Raw genomic sequence first — 26282 nt, 5'->3', positions numbered from 1 at the left:
TGAACACTGAGTTGCATAATAATGATGCACACAAACATATTTATTTACATTATGAAGACACAAAAGATGAAGACTGAGTTTTATTATAGTTTTATTATAGGTGGAGTTCTCCTTACCTTATGCCCATTCCATGTTTCTTTTTAAATATAATAATTGACTGTGAACATACCATGGACAAAAACTGACATTTGTGTCGTTGAATGTTGATCCCGACTCCCTAGTCTGTCTCCCGACCGTATTCTGTCAATATCCATTAGGTCATTCAGGAAACTTTTCCTTCTAATGACAGAAGCGCAGAAGACGATGCGGTACTGTTTTGGTTCGTTCGTTTTAGCCTGCCAGAGGTGCCGGGTCAGTGCCAGAAGACGACGCGGTACTGATTTGGTGCGTTCGTTTTAGCCTGCCAGAGGTGCCGGGTCAGCGCCAGAAGACGACATGGTACTGTTTTGGTGCGTTCGTTTTAGCCTGCCAGAGGTGCCGTGTCAGTTTTCATCTCGTACAAAGGGAAAACCAGAACGAGCTTTCCGTCTTTGTCCTCTTCAAGTCTGCCGAGTTTGACTGCGCTCTGACCCAATGAGAATGGGGGGGTGGGGGGGGGGGGGAATCACCAAGGGTGACCAATCATATTTCAGGGGAGGCTGGTGCCACCTCGGGCCCTCCCCCTCGTCTCGCCCCTGACTGAAATGAGTGAGGGAGAAGTGCTAATCAATATAGACCGCATCGCTGTGCAGAGAACATGCAGTGCGTCCGAGCAGGGCCGGATTAACGCATTTGGGTCTCCGGGGGACCTACTCCCCAACCCCCCCAAAAAATAACAACAATATTGTTTTGGGGGAAAGCAGATTGTTTTTGTAAAACAGCTAGATTCCTGCATTTCAACACATTTTGCCATGTCCCCCGTGGCAATTTTGCCTATGTGACCAATAGAGCATGACTGGCAAAGTAATTGATCCAAACGACCTCAAGCTGTTGGCAATCAATCTGGAAAGCCAGTACAGTAATTGAATGAGCTGAGTGTTCCACAAATCTTTCTATGAACATATGCAAGATTCAAAATGTCCAATTTTCCGTATGCCTAGTCATGTAGAACGAGCCCAGCCGACTACCTAGTTTTCTTTGCAGTGGTTATGAGATGAGATTCTATTTTAGAAAAGGATGCAAACATACTATATCTTCAAATGTGTAGTTTTCAGGGCACTGTGTTTAGAGGTAGAACCAGCTTTATGTGAAGTTGTGGTTGGATAGATTATTAGAAATAGTTTTTTAGAAGTGAGGCAAAAAAAAAATAGACCTCAGCTATAGTTATCTTGTTCCTCTTACACTATTTATGAATTATTTGTGAGTACTGTAGCAGCGCAGACTCAGACCCTAGCTGCAGTAGTCTTATGTAAAACGTTCTTATATAAAACCTGAACTTTGGCCCAATAGCCCGAGCCGTCGAGTTCAGCTCAGTAGTATCCCCATTGATGAGGCTGAGGCCACTCTGTATGAAAACCAGGCTAAATGGTTCTCCATTATCTATATAGGACCCTGGTGAAATGCAGTGCAGTATATAGGGGCACACCCCAGTATAAACGTCTTTCTCCTCTGACCAGACCGCTAGCCTAGCTGTACACACCACGTGCATACTGCAGCTAAAGCCAGATAGCTGAATGTGCTTTTTTAACAAGTACACACACACACACACACTTACATTTGCATTAGAATAATTTAGCAGACGCTCTTGGAGTACCATGTTAGTAGTTGGTATGGATCTGTGCAACACCGCTTGGTATGGCAACTGCACCGCCCTCGACCGCATGGCGCTACAGAGGGGTGGGGGGGGTATGGACTCCCCAGTACAATCACTGGCGCCGAGACCCCCATGCCATCCAAGACCACTATATCAGGCAGCGTGAAAGGAAGGCAGGGAAAATTGTTAGACTCCAGCTACCCATGTCATAGACTCTTCTCGCTGCTTCCGCATGGCAAGCGGTACCGGAGCCACATCTCTGACACCAACAGGCTCTTGAACAAGTTCTCTTAATCATAAGACTGATACATAGCTAACAAAATGGCCACACGGACTATCTGACTTGATGCTTACTTACAAACCCTTAACCAACAATGCAGTTTTAAGAAAATAAGTATTAAGAAAATATTTACTAAATAAACTAAAGCACAAAATAAAAAGTAACAGCAAAATAACAATAACGAGGCTACATACAGGTGGTACCGGTACTGAGTGAATGCTGGGGTACAGGTTAGTCGAGGTAATTTGTACATGTAGGTCAGGGGGTAAAGTGACTATGCATAGATAGTTAGACTCAATGTAGAACTGAATATAACATAAGGTCGAACAAAAACACACTCCAACACACACACACACACACACACACACACAAACACACACACACACACACACACACACACACACACATACACACACACACACACACACACACACACACCCTCACATACAATCATCATATAAGCTGCTGCTACTCTGTTTACTCATGTATCCTGATGCCTAGTCACCTTACCCCTATACATACTGCATCTGCCTCTATCACTCCAGTATAAAATATATATATCCATATATACGAACTTGCTGTGAATTCAGATAAAAAATAAAATAAAACCTATTAAAAAAACGTAGTAGGTATTAGTCGTATTGTAATATGGTGTTGGCACTGACCCCGGAACTGTCCCTGTATATAGATTACCAGTATTGCATTGGGGTGAAAGATACTATTAAAAGGGAATATGGTTCCTTTTTGGGTCTAAACCCCATGTGTCTTCAGTTGGCGTGATGAATGTGCTATATTGGTGAGTTATGATTGATGGGTAACTAGTTCAGCCAAACGTTTTCCCAAGAGAACGTCTGTTACAACAGTCCTTTGCTCTGTGTGTTGTAATGACTGGAGATGTATCTTGTGACAGACTGTCATATTGAGTAGATAGCTAGCTAGTGCACACAATTTGGTTCTGGCTTCTGAGAGGGAATGGGAGTGGTATGTGAATGAATGTAGGTCTAACACAGAGGTTCGTCCATGTGGGCCGGGATCCAGTCAGTGAATGCCGACCCCAGACAAAATCAACAGTGGGTATGGATGTCTCTATTTCCGTCTTGAACCCAAAGTACCTCTAAACGAGCAGAGGGTGCCCTGGAGAACGTAAATGGATGGCCTATGCTCCTCACGGACTTTGTGTATTAAAGTAAGTGAGTGAGCCTGTCTGTGAGAGGAGCAGGGATGATAGCATTGAGTTATTCTCAGCACACATGCTTTCTGTCTCACATTCTGCTGCCATGTCATGTTCCATGCTCCCAGAAAGCACACACACAGACAGAGAGAGAGAGACCCACACACGCCACAACAAACCCAATATGTCCCCCAGCCTCCCTCCCCACCTCCATAGAAAGAGGTCCTTTCAGCTAGCTGAGCTCAGACAGAGAGGAGGGTCACCATAGTCCAGACCATAGAAATATAATTAATGGACTGCACATTCCCATACCAGTCCATGTTTATGCGTTCTATTATTTACATTTCTATGCTCCAGACCAGGCCTCATGTCAGGCCACCATCGGCCAATCCACTGGGGTCGCTAGGCAACGGCTTAGTGTGTAAAATCGGTTGCCGTGGCGACAGGAGGGCATTACGATTTATAAATTTTTTTTGTCCAATGTTGAAGTGCCTGGTTGATATTGTTCCCTCATAATCATTGAGGTGGTTATGTTTATAAAAATAGATGGGGAGATGAGCCAACAGAGATTGTTTAGTAATGAGAAAGACTGGGGGGGGGGAAGAGGACTGACTAACGTGGTTTAAAACCCTCCAACATTTAAAAAATACTACAGTATACTATGGTATAAAAACTAGACTATTCACTGTAGTGTTTTTGCGGACTTTACTGTAGTATTCACTGTAGTGTTTTTGTGGACTAAAGACCTCACTGTGTTTAACTCAGAGCATAGGCCATCCACTAAGGTTCTCCATGCCTGGATACAGCCCTTAGCCGTGGTATATTGGCAATATACCACAAACCCCTGAGGTGCCTTGTTGCTATTATAAACTGGCTAGCAACGTAATTAGAGCAGTAAAAATATGTCATCCCAATCAGCATTCGGGGCTTGAACCACCCAGTTTATAATGTAGTATTTGCAGACTTGAGTATACTGTAGTATTTACTGTAGTGTTTTTATGGATATTACTGTAGTATTTACTATATATTTTTTTTTGACATAGAAGTGGAGGGTTTCTCTTTTCAGGAAACCTACTGGAGAAACTCTCAAAGAGCTAATTTTCCAGAATCTGTAGGTATGTATGACTGGGGTCTGAACAGATAGTTCAGTGCTTCTGCTTTTTTTTAAATAACCTGTAGGGAACACAATACTTGGCACGCAGGTTTCTCACCTCTGGGTGCCACAAATTGCGACATGGGGGAAGGAAATGAGCAGGGTACATGCACATTAAATGCTGTAGCGTTTACTATAGTTAAAAAAAAGGGAAATGTTTTTGTGGACATTACTGTAGTATTTACTGTAGTATTTACTGTAGTATTTACTGTAGTATTTACTACAGTGTTTTTTGTTGCAGATAACACTGTAGTATTTACTGTAGTATTCTACAGGATACTACAACATTCTATAGTAAGTACTACACATGATTGAGGGATACAGTTTACTATAGAATTCTATAGTAAGTACTGTAGTATTTTATAGAAAACTGTAGTATTTTTTTCATGTGGGCTGCTTTAACAGGGAAACCTCACCAGCACTTTGTGACACCTGCCGATATAAAACAGGCTTTATAAAATACATTTTATTTGATTAAATGTCTGTTTGAAGTGAGAGGAATTGAAAAGCAATCCTTCTGCCTTGTAGTTGGACCTTTAGCTTGTTAAGGGTTATCGCTGGGAGGCGTGTAGCACTATAACACATGCCTGTCTTTTCTGGCTGGATGACTGACAGAAGTGAGAGCCTCACAAACATCTGTGACTTCCCATTCCCAAGCCGTTTGGCTTCCAGGAAGTGGAGAGAGAGAGAGAGAGAGAGAGAGAGAGAGAGATCCTGGTTCCAAATCTGTTTGTGCTGTCCCACATGAAAACATACTATAGTATACTATGATATACTGTAAATACTATAGTATTCACTGTAGTTTTTTACGGACCAAAGTCATTAACAACACTGCAGTGAATACTGTAGTATTTACAGGTAACTGTAGTATAAATACTGTAGTAATGAAAACTGTAGTATGCAGTGCCTTCAGAAAGTATTCACACCCCTTGATGTTTTTGCAGATGTTGTGTCACTGATCTACACACCCCATAATGTCAAACTTGAATTATGTTTTTAGAATATATTTTTTTAATTAATTAGTAAACAAAAGCTGAAAAGCTGAAAAGTCTTAAGTCAATAAGTATTCAACCCCTTTGTTATGGCATGCCTAAATAACTTCAGGATTAACAATTTGCTGAACAAGTCACATAATAAGTGGCATGAACTCACTCCGTGTGCAATAATGATGTTTTCGAATGAAAACCCAGTCTCTGTACCCCACACATTATATGTAATGTCCCTTAGTCGAGCAGTGAATTTCAAGTACAGATTCAACGACAAAGACCAGGGAGGTTTTCCAATGCCTTGCAAAGAAGGGCAGCTATTAGTAGAGGGGTAAAAATATATATATATATATATAAATATATATATATATATATATATATATATATATATATATATATATATATACATACACTGCTCAAAAAAATAAAGGGAACACTAAAATAACACATCCTAGATCTGAATGAATACAATATTCTTATTAAATACTTTTTTTCTTTACATAGTTGAATGTGCTGACAACAAAATCACACAAAAATTATCAATGAAAATCTAATTTATCAACCCATGGAGGTCTGGATTTGGAGTCACACTCAAAATTAAAGTGGAAAAACACACTACAGGCTGATCCAACTTTGATGTAATGTCCTTAAAACAAGTCAAAATGAGGCTCAGTAGTGTGTGTGGCCTCCACGTGCCTGTAAATCAAATAAAATGTTATTTGTCACATACACATGGTTAGCAGATGTTAATGCGAGTGTAGCGAAATGCTTGTATGACCTCCCTACAACGCCTGGGCATGCTCCTGATGAGGTGGCGGATGGTCTCCTGAGGGATCTCCTCCCAGACCTGGACTAAAGCATCTGCCAACTCCTGGACAGTCTGTGGTGCAACGTGGCGTTGGTGGATGGAGAGAGACATGATGTCCCAGATGTGCTCAATTGGATTCAAGTCTGGGGAATGGGCGGGCCAGTCCATAGCATCAATGCCTTCCTCTTGCAGGAACTGCTGACACACTCCAGCCACATGAGGTCTAGCATTGTCTTGCATTAGGAGGAACCCAGGGCCAACCGCACCAGCATATGGTCTCACAAGGGGTCTAAGGATCTCATCTCTGTACCTAATGGCAGTCAGGCTACCTCTGGCCCCCCAAAGAAATGCCACCCCACACCAGGACTGACCCACCGCCTGACCCACCACCAAACCGGTCATGCTGGAGGATGTTGCAGGCAGCAGAACATTCTCCACGGCGTCTCCAGACTGTCACGTCTGTCACATGTGCTCAGTGTGAACCTGCTTTCATCTATGAAGAGCACAGGGCGCCAGATTGGTGAATTTGCCAACCTTGGTGTTCTCTGGCAAATGCCAAGTCCTGCACGGTGTTGGGCTGTAAGCACAACCCCCACCTGTGGATGTCGGGCCCTCATACCACCCTCATGGAGTCTGTTTCTGACCATTTGAGCAGACACATGCACATTTGTCCAGGTCCTGAGGCAGCAAAGCAACCCCAAACCATCACACTACCACCATGCTGACCCCAAACCATCACACTACCACCATGCTGACCCCAAACCATCACACTACCACCATGCTGACCCCAAACCATCACACTACCACCATGCTGACCCCAAACCATCACACTACCACCAACCCCAAACCATCACACTACCACCATGCTGACCCCAAACCATCACACTACCACCATGCTGACCCCAAACCATCACACTACCACCATGCTGACCCCAAACCATCACACTACCACCATGCTGACCCCAAACCATCACACTACCACCATGCTGACCCCAAACCATCACACTACCACCATGCTGACCCCAAACCATCACACTACCACCATGCTGACCCCAAACCATCACACTACCACCATGCTTGACCCCAAACCATCACACTACCACCATGCTGACCCCAAACCATCACACTACCACCATGCTGACCCCAAACCATCACACTACCACCATGCTGACCCCAAACCATCACACTACCACCATGCTGACCCCAAACCATCACACTACCACCATGCTGACCCCAAACCATCACACTACCACCATGCTGACCCCAAACCATCACACTACCACCATGCTGACCCCAAACCATCACACTACCACCATGCTGACCCCAAACCATCACACTACCACCATGCTGACCCCAAACCATCACACTACCACCATGCTGACCCCAAACCATCACACTACCACCATGCTGACCCCAAACCATCACACTACCACCATGCTGACCCCAAACCATCACACTACCACCATGCTGACCCCAAACCATCACACTACCACCATGCTGACCCCAAACCATCACACTACCACCATGCTGACCCCAAACCATCACACTACCACCATGCTGACCCCAAACCATCACACTACCACCATGCTGACCCCAAACCATCACACTACCACCATGCTGACCCCAAACCATCACACTACCACCATGCTGACCCCAAACCATCACACTACCACCATGCTGACCCCAAACCATCACACTACCACCATGCTGACCCCAAACCATCACACTACCACCATGCTGACCCCAAACCATCACACTACCACCATGCTGACCCCAAACCATCACACTACCACCATGCTGACCCCAAACCATCACACTACCACCATGCTGACCCCAAACCATCACACTACCACCATGCTGACCCCAAACCATCACACTACCACCATGCTGACCCCAAACCATCACACTACCACCATGCTGACCCCAAACCATCACACTACCACCATGCTGACCCCAAACCATCACACTACCACCATGCTGACCCCAAACCATCACACTACCACCATGCTGACCCCAAACCATCACACTACCACCATGCTGACCCCAAACCATCACACTACCACCATGCTGACCCCAAACCATCACACTACCACCATGCTGACCCCAAACCATCACACTACCACCATGCTGACCCCAAACCATCACACTACCACCATGCTGACCCCAAACCATCACACTACCACCATGCTGACCCCAAACCATCACACTACCACCATGCTGACCCCAAACCATCACACTACCACCATGCTGACCCCAAACCATCACACTACCACCATGCTGACCCCAAACCATCACACTACCACCATGCTGACCCCAAACCATCACACTACCACCATGCTGACCCCAAACCATCACACTACCACCATGCTGACCCCAAACCATCACACTACCACCATGCTGACCCCAAACCATCACACTACCACCATGCTGACCCCAAACCATCACACTACCACCATGCTGACCCCAAACCATCACACTACCACCATGCTGACCCCAAACCATCACACTACCACCATGCTGACCCCAAACCATCACACTACCACCATGCTGACCCCAAACCATCACACTACCACCATGCTGACCCCAAACCATCACACTACCACCATGCTGACCCCAAACCATCACACTACCACCATGCTGACCCCAAACCATCACACTACCACCATGCTGACCCCAAACCATCACACTACCACCATGCTGACCCCAAACCATCACACTACCACCATGCTGACCCCAAACCATCACACTACCACCATGCTGACCCCAAACCATCACACTACCACCATGCTGACCCCAAACCATCACACTACCACCATGCTGACCCCAAACCATCACACTACCACCATGCTGACCCCAAACCATCACACTACCACCATGCTGACCCCAAACCATCACACTACCACCATGCTGACCCCAAACCATCACACTACCACCATGCTGACCCCAAACCATCACACTACCACCATGCTGACCCCAAACCATCACACTACCACCATGCTGACCCCAAACCATCACACTACCACCATGCTGACCCCAAACCATCACACTACCACCATGCTGACCCCAAACCATCACACTACCACCATGCTGACCCCAAACCATCACACTACCACCATGCTGACCCCAAACCATCACACTACCACCATGCTGACCCCAAACCATCACACTACCACCATGCTGACCCCAAACCATCACACTACCACCATGCTGACCCCAAACCATCACACTACCACCATGCTGACCCCAAACCATCACACTACCACCATGCTGACCCCAAACCATCACACTACCACCATGCTGACCCCAAACCATCACACTACCACCATGCTGACCCCAAACCATCACACTACCACCATGCTGACCCCAAACCATCACACTACCACCATGACCCCAAACCATCACACTACCACCATGCTGACCCCAAACCATCACACTACCACCATGCTGACCCCAAACCATCACACTACCACCATGCTGACCCCAAACCATCACACTACCACCATGCTGACCCCAAACCATCACACTACCACCATGCTGACCCCAAACCATCACACTACCACCATGCTGACCCCAAACCATCACACTACCACCATGCTGACCCCAAACCATCACACTACCACCATGCTGACCCCAAACCATCACACTACCACCATGCTGACCCCAAACCATCACACTACCACCATGCTGACCCCAAACCATCACACTACCACCATGCTGACCCCAAACCATCACACTACCACCATGCTGACCCCAAACCATCACACTACCACCATGCTGACCCCAAACCATCACACTACCACCATGCTGACCCCAAACCATCACACTACCACCATGCTGACCCCAAACCATCACACTACCACCATGCTGACCCCAAACCATCACACTACCACCATGCTGACCCCAAACCATCACACTACCACCATGCTGACCCCAAACCATCACACTACCACCATGCTGACCCCAAACCATCACACTACCACCATGCTGACCCCAAACCATCACACTACCACCATGCTGACCCCAAACCATCACACTACCACCATGCTGACCCCAAACCATCACACTACCACCATGCTGACCCCAAACCATCACACTACCACCATGCTGACCCCAAACCATCACACTACCACCATGCTGACCCCAAACCATCACACTACCACCATGCTGACCCCAAACCATCACACTACCACCATGCTGACCCCAAACCATCACACTACCACCATGCTGACCCCAAACCATCACACTACCACCATGCTGACCCCAAACCATCACACTACCACCATGCTGACCCCAAACCATCACACTACCACCATGCTGACCCCAAACCATCACACTACCACCATGCTGACCCCAAACCATCACACTACCACCATGCTGACCCCAAACCATCACACTACCACCATGCTGACCCCAAACCATCACACTACCACCATGCCGACCCCAAACCATCACACTACCACCATGCTGACCCCAAACCATCACACTACCACCATGCTGACCCCAAACCATCACACTACCACCATGCTGACCCCAAACCATCACACTACCACCATGCTGACCCCAAACCATCACACTACCACCATGCTGACCCCAAACCATCACACTACCACCATGCTGACCCCAAACCATCACACTACCACCATGCTGACCCCAAACCATCACACTACCACCATGCTGACCCCAAACCATCACACTACCACCATGCTGACCCCAAACCATCACACTACCACCATGCTGACCCCAAACCATCACACTACCACCATGCTGACCCCAAACCATCACACTACCACCATGCTGACCCCAAACCATCACACTACCACCATGCTGACCCCAAACCATCACACTACCACCATGCTGACCCCAAACCATCACACTACCACCATGCTGACCCCAAACCATCACACTACCACCATGCTGACCCCAAACCATCACACTACCACCATGCTGACCCCAAACCATCACACTACCACCATGCTGACCCCAAACCATCACACTACCACCATGCTGACCCCAAACCATCACACTACCACCATGCTGACCCCAAACCATCACACTACCACCATGCTGACCCCAAACCATCACACTACCACCATGCTGACCCCAAACCATCACACTACCACCATGCTGACCCCAAACCATCACACTACCACCATGCTGACCCCAAACCATCACACTACCACCATGCTGACCCCAAACCATCACACTACCACCATGCTGACCCCAAACCATCACACTACCACCATGCTAACCCCAAACCATCACACTACCACCATGCTGACCCCAAACCATCACACTACCACCATGCTGACCCCAAACCATCACGTATGATGCTCTTACTATGGAATGCCGTGTTTGGTTTTTGCCAGACATAACGGGACCCATGTCTTCTAAAAAGTTATACTGTCCATAGAACATTCTTCCAAGAGTTTTGATCATCATCCGGGTGCTTCCAGGTGCTTTTTTTGGCTAAATTCATTGAACTTTTTGGATGACATGTGAGAGACTGATCAACAACTACAGGAAGCGTTTGGTTGCAGTCATTTCAGCTAAAGGTGGCACGACATTGAGTGTAAGTGGGCAATTACTTTTTCCACACAGGGGACATTGGGTGTTTCTTAACTCTGTTTAATTAATTAAATAAATAAACTTTTTTTTTGTTTTGTTGTTATTTGTAAACTCAGGATCCCTGGATTTAATACCAAGTTTTGGTTGAAGATCTAATAACAGTCCGTGTAGTATTTACTATAGTATTCTACAGTATACTACCACATACTATAGTAAGTACTACACGTGATTGAGGGATACTACAGTAATGTAGTATTCTACAGTATAATACAGTTTAGTATAGAATTCTATAGTAAGTAGTGTAGTATTCTATAGTAAACTGTAGCATTTTTTTTCATGTGGGGTCTTGAGTTGTCATAAGTTGGCAAGATGGCACAAACTGATCTGGGACCAGGCTAGAGAGAGAGAGGCAGCTCTATTGAAACCCATTGTCCTGCGTTTCTTCCGAAACAGCTGTAAAAAAAATAAAAATAATCCACCAACCTGCTGTGAGTAAAACAGACAAAAAACACCAGGGCTAGTCTGTTCTCCGGAGGGGGAACAACGTCAGGGTTGGTCTGTTCTCCGGAGGGGGAACAACCTCAGGGCTGGTCTGTTCTCCGGAGGGGGAACAACCTCAAGGCTAGTCTGTTCTCCGGAGGGGGAAGAACCTCGGGGCTAGTCTGTTCTCCGGAGGGGGAAGAACCTCAGGGCTAGTCTGTTCTCCGGAGGGGGAAGAACCTCGGGGCTAGTCTGTTCTCCGGAGGGGGAAGAACCTCAGGGCTAGTCTGTTCTCCGGAGGGGGAAGAACGTCAGGGCTAGTCTGTTCTCCGGAGGGGGAAGAACCTCAGGGCTAGTCTGTTCTCCGGAGGGGGAAGAACCTCAGGGCTAGTCTGTTCTCCGGAGGGGGAAGAACCTCAGGGCTAGTCTGTTCTCCGGAGGGGGAAGAACCTCAGGGCTAGTCTGTTCTCCGGAGGGGGAAGAACGTCAGGGCTAGTCTGTTCTCCGGAGGGGGAAGAACGTCAGGGCTAGTCTGTTCTCCGGAGGGGGAAGAACCTCGGGGCTAGTCTGTTCTCCGGAGGGGGAACAACCTCAAGGCTAGTCTGTTCTCCGGAGGGGGAACAACCTCGGGGCTAGTCTGTTCTCCGGAGGGGGAAGAACCTCAGGGCTAGTCTGTTCTCCGGAGGGGGAACAACCTCGGGGCTAGTCTGTTCTCCGAAGGGGGAACAACCTCAGGGCTGGTCTGTTCTCCGGATGGGGAAGAACCTCAAGGCTAGTCTGTTCTCCGGAGGGGGAAGAACCTCAAGGCTAGTCTGTTCTCCGGAGGGGGAACAACCTCAGGGCTGGTCTGTTCTCCGGAGGGGGAAGAACCTCAAGGCTAGTCTGTTCTCCGGAGGGGGAACAACCTCAGGGCTGGTCTGTTCTCCGAAGGGGGAAGAACCTCAAGGCTAGTCTGTTCTCCGGAGGGGGAACAACCTCAGGGCTGGTCTGTTCTCCGGAGGGGGAACAGCCTCGGGGCTAGTCTGTTCTCCGGAGGGGGAAGAACCTCAAGGCTAGTCTGTTCTCCGGAGGGGGAAGAACCTCAAGGCTAGTCTGTTCTCCGGAGGGGGAACAACCTCAGGGCTGGTCTGTTCTCCGAAGGGGGAAGAACCTCAAGGCTAGTCTGTTCTCCGGAGGGGGAAACACCTCAGGGCTGGTCTGTTCTCCGGAGGGGGAAGAACCTCAAGGCTAGTCTGTTCTCCGGAGGGGGAAGAACCTCAGGGCTGGTCTGTTCTCCGGAGGGGGAACAACGTCAGGGTTGGTCTGTTCTCCGGAGGGGGAACAACGTCAGGGCTAGTCTGTTCTCCGGAGGGGGAAGAACCTCGGGGCTAGTCTGTTCTCCGGAGGGGGAACAACCTCAGGGCTGGTCTGTTCTCCGGAGGGGGAAGAACCTCAAGGCTAGTCTGTTCTCCGGAGGGGGAACAACCTCAGGGCTGGTCTGTTCTCCGGAGGGGGAACAACGTCAGGGTTGGTCTGTTCTCCGGAGGGGGAACAACGTCAGGGCTAGTCTGTTCTCCGGAGGGGGAACAACCTCGGGGCTAGTCTGTTCTCCGGAGGGGGAAGAACCTCAAGGCTAGTCTGTTCTCCGGAGGGGGAACAACACCAGGGCTAGTCTGTTCTCCGGAGGGGGAAGAACCTCAGGGCTAGTCTGTTCTCCGGAGGGGGAAGAACCTCAAGGCTAGTCTGTTCTCCGGAGGGGGAACAACCTCAGGGCTGGTCTGTTCTCCGGAGGGGGAAGAACCTCAAGGCTAGTCTGTTCTCCGGAGGGGGAAGAACCTCAAGGCTAGTCTGTTCTCCGGAGGGGGAACAACCTCAGGGCTGGTCTGTTCTCCGGAGGGGGAAGAACCTCAAGGCTAGTCTGTTCTCCGGAGGGGGAAGAACCTCAGGGCTGGCCTGTTCTCCGGAGGGGGAACAACGTCAGGGTTGGTCTGTTCTCCGGAGGGGGAACAACGTCAGGGCTAGTCTGTTCTCCGGAGGGGGAAGAACCTCGGGGCTAGTCTGTTCTCCGGAGGGGGAACAACCTCAGGGCTGGTCTGTTCTCCGGAGGGGGAAGAACCTCAAGGCTAGTCTGTTCTCCGGAGGGGGAACAACCTCAGGGCTGGTCTGTTCTCCGGAGGGGGAACAACGTCAGGGTTGGTCTGTTCTCCGGAGGGGGAACAACGTCAGGGCTAGTCTGTTCTCCGGAGGGGGAACAACCTCGGGGCTAGTCTGTTCTCCGGAGGGGGAAGAACCTCAGGGCTAGTCTGTTCTCCGGAGGGGGAACAACACCAGGGCTAGTCTGTTCTCCGGAGGGGGAAGAACCTCAGGGCTGGTCTGTTCTCCGGAGGGGGAACAACGTCAGGGTTGGTCTGTTCTCCGGAGGGGGAACAACGTCAGGGCTAGTCTGTTCTCCGGAGGGGGAACAACCTCGGGGCTAGTCTGTTCTCCGGAGGGGGAAGAACCTCAGGGCTAGTCTGTTCTCCGGAGGGGGAAGAACCTCAGGGCTAGTCTGTTCTCCGGAGGGGGAAGAACCTCAGGGCTGGTCTGTTCTCCGGAGGGGGAAGAACCTCAGGGCTAGTCTGTTCTCCGGAGGGGGAAGAACCTCAAGGCTAGTCTGTTCTCCGGAGGGGGAAGAACCTCAAGGCTAGTCTGTTCTCCGGAGGGGGAAGAACCTCAAGGCTAGTCTGTTCTCCGGAGGGGGAAGAACCTCAAGGCTAGTCTGTTCTCCGGAGGGGGAAGAACCTCAAGGCTAGTCTGTTCTCCGGAGGGGGAAGAACCTCAAGGCTAGTCTGTTCTCCGGAGGGGGAAGAACCTCAGGGCTGGTCTGTTCTCCGGAGGGGGAAGAACCTCAAGGCTAGTCTGTTCTCCGGAGGGGGAAGAACCTCAGGGCTGGTCTGTTCTCCGGAGGGGGAAGAACCTCAAGGCTAGTCTGTTCTCCGGAGGGGGAAGAACCTCAGGGCTGGTCTGTTCTCCGGAGGGGGAACAACGTCAGGGTTGGTCTGTTCTCCGGAGGGGGAACAACGTCAGGGCTAGTCTGTTCTCCGGAGGGGGAACAACCTCGGGGCTAGTCTGTTCTCCGGAGGGGGAAGAACCTCAGGGCTGGTCTGTTCTCCGGAGGGGGAAGAACCTCAGGGCTAGTCTGTTCTCCGGAGGGGGAACAACCTCGGGGCTAGTCTGTTCTCTGGAGGGGGAACAACGTCAGGGCTAGTCTGTTCTCCGGAGGGGGAACAACCTCGGGGCTAGTCTGTTCTCCGGAGGGGGAACAACCTCGGGGCTAGTCTGTTCTCCGGAGGGGAGGAAAAATGAAATTAGTTACCCATGGCTCATTGGTCAAAGCCTATGGGGAAATGAATGGGGTCTTAGGAGGGTTGTGGGATAAATGCTGAAAATGAAGTCTGAGGTTAACATAGAAGAAAACATATCAGATCTAGTAAGCCTATGTGATACTATTAGTCAGTTAACATGACCTTTATGAATTATGAAGCCGTCATGTTTTGTTCTATGATATACTAAACTCTCACTGTCAACTGCGTTTATTTTCAGCAAACAAAATGTGTAAATATTTGTAGGAATATAACAAGATTCAACAACTGAAAAATCAAAAGTACAGTCAGTATCTGGTGTGGCCACCAGCTGCATTAAGTATTGCAGTGCACCTCCTCCTCATGGACTGCACCAGATTTGCAGGTTCTTGATGTGAGATGTTACCCCACACTTATCCACCAAGGCACCTGCAAGTTCCTGGACATTTCTGGGGGGGAATGGCTCTAGCCCACACCCTCCGATCCAACAGGTCCCAGATGTGCTCAATGGGATTGAGATCCGGGCTCTTTGCTGGCCATGGCAGAACACTGACATTCCTGCCTTGCAGGAAATCACGCACAGAACGAACAGTATAGCTGGTGGCATTGTCATGCTGGAGGGTCATGTCAGGATGAGCCTGCAGGAAGGGTAGCACACGAGGGAGGAGGATGTCTTCCCTGTAACGCACAGCATTGAGATTGCCTGCAATGACAACAAGCTCAGTCCGATGATGCTGTGACACACTGCCCCAGACCATGATGGACCCTCCACCTCCAAATCGATCCCGCTCCACAGTACTGGCCTCGGTGTAACGCTCATTCCTTCGACGATACACTGGAATCTGACCATCACCCCTGGTGAGACAAAACCGCGACTCGTCAGTGAAGAGCACTTTTTGCCAGTCCTGTCTGGTCCAGCGACGGTGGGTTTGTGCCCATAGGCGACGTTGTTGCCAGTAATGTCTGGTGAGGACCTGCCTTACACCAGGCCTTCAAGCCCTCAGTCCAGACTCTCTCAGCCTATTGAGGACATTCTGAGCACTGATGGAGGGATTGTGCGTTTTTGGTGTAACTCGGGCAGTTGTTGTTGCCATCCTGTACCTGTCCCACAGGTGTGATGTTCGGATGTACCGATCCTGTGAAGATGTTGTGCCACTTCGATGATGATCAGCTGTCTGTCCTGTCTCCCTGTAGCGCTGCCTTAAGGGTCTCACAGTACGGACATTGCAATTTATTGCCATGGCCACATCTGCCGTCCTCATGCCTCCTTGCAGCATGCCTAAGGCACGTTCAGGAACCCTGGGCATCTTTCTTTTGGTGTTTTTTCTGAGTCAGTAGAAATACCTCTTTAGTGTCCTAAGTTTTCATAACTGTGACCTTAATTGCCTACCGTCTGTAAGCTGTTAGTGTCTTAACGACCGTTCCACAAGTGCATGTTCATTAATAGTTTATGGTTATTGAACAAGCATGGGAACCAGTGTTTAAACCTTATGCAATGAAGATCTGTGAAGTTATTTAGATTTTTACGAATTATCTTTGAAAGACAGGGTCTTTTTTTTGCTGAGTTTATTAGTCAGTTAACATGACCTTTATGAATTATGAAGCCGTCATGTGCTTCAAAACTCACAAAAAGTGACTTTAGCTGATGAAGAATATCTCATAGAACAAAATGTTTAAGATCTCCTAAGCCTGTGTTTACCTCAGACATTATTTTTTGTCATTTATCTATAAAACCCTTAATTTCCACATAGGCTTTGACCAACGAGCTATGGCGAAGTGAACCTCTGTTGGCGCCTCTCTATTAAGTCATGTTTTTGATGGCCTTTCTTGAGACCATGAGCCAACTACACTCTCATTCTGATAAAGGCTGTTGACGTTGTCAATCAATAAGACTAGAAAAGATTACCAGCTTAAAAAAAACCTATCGCTCAACTTTTTTTTCCTAGAACCTCACACTGTGATAACCCTATAACGCTGCAGAGTATCTGAGCTGGGTAGCCTAGTGGTTCAAGCGTTGGGCTAGTAACCGGAAGGTTGCAAGTTCAAATCCCAGAGCTGACAAGGTACAAATCTGTCGTTCTGAACAGGCAGTTAACCCACTGTTCCTAAGCCGTCATTGAAAATAAGAACTTGTTCTTAACTGACTTGCCTAGTTAAATAAAAAAAATAAGTCCACTCACTGCAGTACTCCATCAATAGTGGAAATCACTGTGGTTTGTGTCCCAAATGGCATCCCAATCCCTACAACAGTAGTGCACCGAATAGGCAATAGGCTGCCATTTGGGCCGTAGACTAGCACTGATCTGACTGCATGGGATGGGGGACCTGTTTACTTCATTTAATTGATCAATGGGATGATGCTGCCCGCCTGTCCAGAGCTATTTCTGAACCCAGGGACAATACAGCCACTGCAGCAGCTATCACATTCACATTGACGACAGGAGAGAGAGGCCACAATCCCGAATGGCACCCTTTTTCATATATATATAAATATTGCACTATTTTTAACAAAGGCACCATAGATCTGTGTTCACAAAGTTCTGTACTTTATAGGGAATAGGCTGCCATTTGGGATTAACCCATTCTAGATGCACAGTTATTATCAGCCACTAGAACTAATGAATTCAAAACATAATCAATAGCTGCGATGTGACAGATGATCACGAATACAGTAGTTGATGCAGATCTTATCTACTCATTAGATATTTGTTTTGCTGTTATCTATTGATTTGTCTACCACATTCAGCCGTTGGCGTAAGCTGTTGTCAGCTGTTGTTGTCGTAAATTGTTGTTGTTGTCGTCAGCGGTTGCCGTCGGCGGTTGCCGTCAGCGGTTGGAGTAAGTGGTTGTAAGGGCATTATGAAGGAACACTCGGTTGCTTGTGATAAGCCACTGCACTAATTAACCTCTGTATCTTGCTTTACCTTGAGTAGGAAAACTGTGTAGAACCCTGCAGATAAAAACATCACAAATAGAAATTATGTGACTGTCATTCTGTATTCTACATGTAAGAGAAGTTTGTTTACTCCATTGCTGTCATAGTCAAGCCAAACATCACAATGAGTGACAAGGAGTTGTAATAATAGCACAAACAGACTGGCACTCAGGCTAGATATCTCTCTGTCGGAGTGTTCCACTACGTGGTGTCCTGCTAAATGGAACGTGTTCCTGGACATTCTCTCCAACACGAGACGGAACACGGGACTCCAGATGGGAACTCTGTGGGAGACTGAGTGGGAGGAGACTGAGATGGAGGATGTCACAGATGTCACACATCATGTTTGAAGACTGCTGCTGCACTCTCTCGCTCTCTATCTCTCTCTCTGTCACTCTGTCACTCTCCCTCTCTCTAATAGAGGTTGGTCTCTCTCTTTCTTTCTCTCAAAAAGCTGATTGATTTACTGATTGATTGAAACCTGGACAAAGGCACTACTCACTCAACAGCCCACCCACCTTTAAATAGGACAGGTACATGAGTAATGAAAGTATCCGTTGACGAGAAAGAACATAATATAAAATCATCATTAAAGTCATCAATAGTCTTGATACAGACTAATACAGATGTTTCTCCTCTCCCTCTCTTTCTCCTTCCCCCTCTCATTCTCTGTCCCCTCTCCTTCTCCCTCCCTCCCCTTCTTCTCTTTCTCTGTCCCCTCTCCTTCCCCCCCTCCCCCCCCCACTCCTTCCCCCTACCCCCTCTCCCCCACTCCTTCCCCCTACCCCCTCTCCCTCCCCTTCCTCCCCCCCTCCCTCCCCCCACTCCTTCCCCCTCTCCATCCCCAACTCCTTCCCCCTACCCCCTCTCCCCCCCTTCCCCCTACCCCCTCTCCCTCCCCTTCCTCTCCCACCCTCCCCTTCACCCTCACTCTCCTTCCCCCTTCTCCTTCTCCCTCCAGGTATCACAGAGACTATAGCCCAGCTAGGCTCTGGTTGGCTAGCGGATAAGAACCCGTTCCATAAGTACCACTACCACAAGGCCTACCTGATCCTGTGTGGAGTGGTCAACCTGTTTGCCCCGCTGGCTAACACCTACATCCTGCTCATGGTTTACGCTGTCTTCTTTGCCATCTTCTGTGGCGGTTACATGGCACTGCTACTGCCTGTCCTGGTAAGAAAACAACACACACACACACACACAAGCCTAATCATACAATATATCAATATCAGTGTTTGGGTCCATGTTCTGCGGGAGCTACATGGTACTGCCCGTCCTGGTAAGAAAACAACACACACACACACACACACAAGCCTAATCATACAATATATCAATATCAGTGTTTGGGTCCATGTTCTGCGGGAGCTACATGGTACTGCCTGTCCTGGTAAGAAGGGTTGGTGTCGATTTGAAGAACTTAAGTCAATTCACGGAAATTCCAATTTAATAATATTAAAAAAATTGCATATTTTCTATGACTTCTCACTGGATAATTAGATTGTATAATTTAAGAAAATAACTTGCACACTGCTGTGAACTTACTTATGCAGTGTCTCAGCTGAGAGACAATTCAAGGTCAATACTTAATAATCTACTGTTGATACTGGAAAAGCGTGCAAGTTCTTATTTTCTTTCAAGGTGACCTAGATACCATCCACCAATCAATGAAGATAAAGAAAGTAACCATTACAGGGGAGATGAGCGATTTCTTGAGAAATTGCTAGTACCATTTGTTCCATAGCGATAATGTTTTCTGATTCGGATTTAGAATGCATCCCTAGTGATATCTATTGAGAGAGAGAACAGTTTTTTTTTTTAAGTGCTGACCAACCATTCTTAACAGGATCTTTGAAGGATCTGTTCACTGTTTGCTGATCTATGCCTTCCCAGTCTGAGAATGTAATGTCATGAATATAACTATTGTTTCCTGAAGGATGGAAATGAGGTACAAAATACTATGGGAAGACTTGCTGGAAGCCCCGCCTTCCACAGGCGTGAAGCTCGGATTCATTCCCTCAATTTAATACCTCCTCACTGAGCCCAGGAACTGTCGGTGCGGGGCCAAACACAAACATTGTGTTTTACCTTGTTTCAGAGAAACGTAACCTCTTGAACCTCTGGGGGCAGTATTTCATTTTTGGATGAAAAACGTTCCCGTTTTAAGCGCAATATTTTGTCACGAAAAGATGCTCGACTATGCATATAATTGACAGCTTTGGAAAGCAAACACTCTGGCGTTTCCAAATCTGCAAAGATATTGTCTGTGAGTGCCCCAGAACTGATGCTACAGGCGAAACCAAGATGAAACTTCAAACAGGAAGTGGGCAACATTTTTGAGGCGCTGTTTTCCATTGTCTCCTTATATGGCTGTGAATGTGCAAGGAATGAGCCTACACTTTCTGTCGTTTCCCCAAGGTGTTTGCAGCATTGTGACGTATTTGTAGGCATATCATTGGAAGATTGACCATAAGAGACTACATTTACCAGGTGTCCGCCTGGTGTCCTTTGTCGAAATTGGTGCGTAATCTTCAGCTGCAAGCATTCTTCCATGTGATTCAGAGGTGAAACCAGACTTCCACGAACGATATATCATCGAAGAGATATGTGAAAAACACCTTGAGGATTGATTCTAAACAACGTTTGCCATGTTTCAGTCGATATTATGGAATTAATTTGGAAAAAAGTTAGGCGTTTTGATGACTGAATTTTCGGGTTTTTTTGGTAGCCAAATGTGATGAACAAAATGGAGCGATTTCTCCTACACAAAGAATCTTTTTGGAAAAACTGAACATTTGCTATCTAACTGAGAGTCTCCTCATTGAAAACATCCGAAGTTCTTCAAAGGTAAATTATTTTATTTGAATGCGTCTCTTGTTTTTGTGAAAATGTTGCCCGCTGAATGCTACGCTAAATGCTACGCTAAATACTACGCTAGCTATCAATACTGTTACACAAATGCTTGTTTTGCTATGGTTGAAAAGCATATTTTGAAAATCTGAGATGACAGTGTTGTTAACAAAAGGCTAAGCTTGAGAGCTAGCATATTTATTTCATTTCATTTGCGATTTTCATGAATAGTTAACGTTGCGTTATGGTAATGAGCTTGAGGCTGTATTCACGATCCCGGATCCAGGATGGCTAGTATCAAGAGGTTTTAAGAAACAACGTTCTTCCTTCGAGGGAATTTTACATTTTATACTGGACCATGACCTCAGCGTGCATAAATTAGAATAATTTGCTGATGTCAAACTTTATATGAAAACATGATACATATTTTAAAAGCTAAGAAACAGCTCTTTCAAATGATATGACATACAATCACATTGTAATCAGTCAAGAAAAAAAAACTGTGAAAATGTGTAACTTAAACAAAAATCAATGTTTTTCTCCCAAACAACTTGCCATTTACAAAACTTTCTCATGACAATAGAGAAAAACTTGTAACATATTGAGTCTTCTTTATTTTGTAAGAATTGATAATCTGAAATCAGAACATAAATACCTTTTACTGTGAATGAGTTACAGATGTTTCAGTGACCGGTGGTATTTTTCTGGAATCCTATCCTATCCTAATGTTCTGTGAACTTCTGGGTCTTCTGCAAAACATTGTAGGAGTTGATCACCTGGATCAGACTTGTCAACCCCACCCATCTGGGGCGGCAGGGTAGCCTAGTGGTTAGACTTGTCAACCCCACCCATCTGGGGCGGCAGGGTAGCCTAGTGGTTAGACTTGTCAACCCCACCCATCTGGGGCGGCAGGGTAGCCTAGTGATCAGACTTGTCAACCCCACCCATCTGTCGATTGTAATTGTGGATTCCAGCAGACTGGTGGACCATTTCCCTATTCCGGACACCATCTTGTTGGACTAGCCTTGTTACTGGAGTGGAATCATTTGCATTGTGAAAATTGGAATGGCAAGCAACAGTACGTGTGTCTCTCCACTGTATGGCCGATACATTGCCCACTATCCTACACAAACACATATCTCCACCACTCGGTTTGACGCTCCCACTTTTAAAAGTACTTAAATGCATCAAGGCAACTGTTTCCAGTTTACCCTACAAGTCCCAAATGCATTGAACCCATGTTCTCTGACTACTTACGATGCATAAAATTTGTCGAACCAAACTTTTTAACCTTGGTTTTCACATGTCTAATTCCTCAACCACACGACCATCCTGACTGCTGGTGTAAACTTTGACGTCTAAGTGTAGCCTGTGTCAGATGAAGCAAAACATAATTTAAATCCCCACCTAGTTCCGTTTCATATACTGCTTGAATCATGATTGCCCCTTTGGATTTGACCATGTGTTCATCAATGGCTATTTGTTGGTTTGTCTGATACAGCTTTTTACAAGTCTGTTATCAGGTGGTGCAGTAAGTACTGCAGTTTTCAAACCCTATCTGTATTATCCTCAGTGGCAGGATCCACGACGTGTAAAGCAGCCAACAGAGCTTTGAAGTGATTAAGCAACATGAAAGATCTAGCCCAAGAACCCCGAGAAGACTTTGTACCCCAGTATCAATGAAGGTCAGGCAGTTCGGTAAATCCTGTGTAAATGAGTAGTCCAAGAAACAGGTCGAATTCTGTAGGTGTAACCTCTAGCCACGCTCAGAGGGAATCACCATAGGACGGGCACTCCAAAACAATACCCCAACCTGGACTATTTGTGAACCCACAAACCTCTCCCTCCAATGCCTGCGTGACAAACAAGAAGAAGTCTATCTCCCTTAAGTCTTTCCTGAGTGGTCGACAGGATTGCCTGACGTACACTGCCAAGATCTAAACCAACTGGACGTTCAGGCCTGAAAGGGATGGATTCCGGTGCCGGTGTAATCAACATCATACGACTGAAACATGCTATCAGGCAAGACAGAGCGTTTACACTTACAGGGACGTGGAGCACGAACAGAAAGACTTAGATTCAAGGCGAGAGATATCTAAGTACACAGTACCAGTAAAGAGTTTGGACACACCTACTCATTCAAGGGGTTTTCTTAATTTTTACTATTTTCTACATTGTAGAATAATAGTGAAGACATCAAAACTATGAAATAACTCATATGGAATCATGTAGTAACCAAAAAAGTGTTAATCAAATCAAAATAGATTTTAGAGTCTTCAAAGTAGCCACCCTTTGCCTGGATGACAGCACACTCTTGGTATTTTCTCAACCAGCTTCATGAGGAATTCTTTAAAACTTTAAAACTCCAGGTAAAAATATACTTGGCTTATATCTTAATCTGACTTTGGTACAGTTCATGTTGCTCTTCACATTACTGTGTTTGTTTATTTGTCACATGCACAGGATACAGAAGGTGTAAATGGTACTGTGAAATGGTTACTTCCAAAGTAGCAATATCAAAAACAGAAAGTGTCCAGATAAAAATTATTAGATGACGCTTACCTTACACACTTGTCTAAATTGAAGGGTCATGTGAAGGAAATGCTATAACCACCCCATAGCCACATCTAGCTAAGTAGATGGGTCACTATTGTCTAGGCATGTGAAAATACACCTGGCTAACTCACACCTGGCTAATTCAACTCGCAAAGTGAAGTTTTTTGTTTACATATGTAGCTAGCTAGATATCTAAACAACGAACCGGCATAATCCCAACTCATACTACTACCAATACAAACATTGTCATAGCTGTAGTATGAATCTCCAGGTAGCTAAAAAGCTAACCAACTAGGTCTAATGTTAGCTAGCTAACATTAGGCTATAACTAGCAATTCAAATGGATTTCTGATTCTAATAATATTACTTCACAGATTGTACACGTAACGTTTGCTAGCAAGCCAGCAAGCTAAAGTTCGCTAGCTAGTGAACTTTAGCTTGCAATGAAAATTACTTTCTGACAAAAAAATTTAACGTATAATATCTGAAAATGTAACTAGACGGTTACCGGTATACATGGATGAATGCTTCATGGCAGACTGGGACCATTTAACTCATTTGGTTTTGGCCAGCGTTGTGTCAAGTCACGCCGGTTCACACTGACCGTGGAATGGAGCTCACGTTATAGACAGAAGCATGCTACATGACAGACCAATCCAAACTCATCTCCCGGCATGTCCAGCCTATCCATTATCACAGCCAATCATGGCTAGCTGGAAGGTTCCTGGCTTTCTTTCATGGCTAAACCAACTAGGCTCGTAATTTAACAATTTAATAAGTATTTACGGATGGAATACACATTTGTTATTAAAGCACATGAAAGTTCACATGTTCCAGAAGGCATTTCTGCCAAAAAAACACATTTTGATAAAAACATGTATTTTACGTTCAAGTGCCTCTCCTGTGAAGTAGTGACTTGCGACATACACCTAGTTTTCTGAAATGAGTCACATTTGAGAAATGCAATTATATGTTATCTGATAGTCCATAACTGAAATATTATGACCAATTTATGCCTTTAAGTAGCAAACCAGCTAGACCAGGAACATTTAGTTACCAAGCTGACCACCACAATGTCATTATTTATAAGCTATTATCATAAGGTTTAATATATAAAATATAGCCATTCAATTTTCCTTCACAGCAACCCTCTCTCTTTTGGCTGGCTAGCCAGGGACAAAATATAACCATTAGCCAGTCACTTTTTTTTAGCTCTAATATCTAATGACAAATACATTTTATTTTGTACAGTTATCAAAGAAAACATTAACACCCAAAAGACAAGACGAGTTAAATGAAGTAGGCTACCTTGCTCCGTCTTGGGTGATTGACTTGACCAACACAGGCTAACTAGCCATCCTGGTTAGCAAGCAATCTTGCTAGATAGCTAACACTACATTTCCGATTCAAAGCTTTTCATGTACTTTAAAAAATATCGATATCATTGATCAGATAATATTAATTTTTACTTTAGAAATGGTCAACTCACTTTCAAGCTGATTCTACTTTTCAAGTTTACTCAGTGTGATAGCTAGTTAGGTCACCAGGCGTCAAAATTTCATTCCACAGAGTCATCTTGTCTTTCAGAACAAATACTCTAAGATGTAAATATTATCATTACCAACATAAAAATGTATTATACACAGTTTATTTACCTTATTGTTGTCCAAATCTGAATGATGGCCTTGCCACATTTTGTCACAACCTGTCAGATTGAGAAAGGGAGAGGTGCCTCCCTCTGGCAGCAGTATCAAATGAGCCATTTTCGTGTTGAGTTTTTCCTTTTGAGAGAGAGCCTAATTCCTGCCCCTTAACCCATAAACCAATCATATATTATTAATATAGATATCGTAACCTATCAAAAGGAGATTTTGTGAGAAGTTATTTTAGCACAGATATTTTGACGTGACAACCATCAGAAACATATTTCCTATTATTTTATGGACGGCTGGAAAGGGTTAAAGTCAGGTTCACAGAAGATTAAGAAAACTTTCCATTAAAACAACCTCTTGCCTCCCGGGTGGCGCAGTGGTTAAGGACGCTGTACTGCAGCGCCAGCTGTGCCATCAGAGTCCTGGGTTCGCGCCCAGGCTCTGTCGTAACCGGCCGCGACCGGGAGGTCCGTGGGGCGACGCACAATTGGCCTAGCGTCGCCCGGGTTAGGGAGGGCTTGGTCGGTAGGGGTGTCCTTGTCTCATCGCGCACCAGCGACTCCTGTGGCGGGCTGGGCGCAGTGTACGCTAGCCAAGAAGGCCAGGTGCACGGTGTTTCCTCCGGCGCATTGGTGCGGCTGGCTTCCGGGTTGGATGTGCGCTGTGTTAAAGAAGCAACGGCTTGGTTGGTTGTGTATCGGAGGACGCATGACTTTCAACCTTCGTCTCTCCCGAGCCCGTACGGGAGTTGTAGCGATGAGACAAGATAGTAGCTACTACAACAATTGGATACTACG

The 26282-nt window shown here is 46.5% G+C and overlaps 1 protein-coding gene and 1 non-coding gene across 2 annotated transcripts in view; one reads left to right on the top strand and one right to left on the bottom strand.

Moving 5' to 3' along the window:
• LOC139367768 (monocarboxylate transporter 5-like) overlaps window positions 1-26282 on the top strand; it is a 59846-nt gene that overhangs the window by 23303 nt on the left and 10261 nt on the right. Inside the window, exon 8 of the mRNA XM_071106101.1 lies at window positions 19392-19603. Within this exon, the coding sequence (XP_070962202.1) occupies window positions 19392-19603 (212 nt within the window). The remainder of the gene's footprint in view (window positions 1-19391; window positions 19604-26282) is intronic.
• Window positions 4232-4286, bottom strand: LOC139369029 (U7 small nuclear RNA). The gene has a single exon (XR_011627032.1). It is a non-coding gene; the product is annotated as a U7 small nuclear RNA (small nuclear RNA).

Source organism: Oncorhynchus clarkii, chromosome 16 (genome assembly GCF_045791955.1).
Source record: "Oncorhynchus clarkii lewisi isolate Uvic-CL-2024 chromosome 16, UVic_Ocla_1.0, whole genome shotgun sequence".
In the NCBI taxonomy this organism is placed as follows: domain Eukaryota; kingdom Metazoa; phylum Chordata; class Actinopteri; order Salmoniformes; family Salmonidae; genus Oncorhynchus; species Oncorhynchus clarkii.
This window is presented reverse-complemented; position numbering and strand designations above follow the sequence as displayed.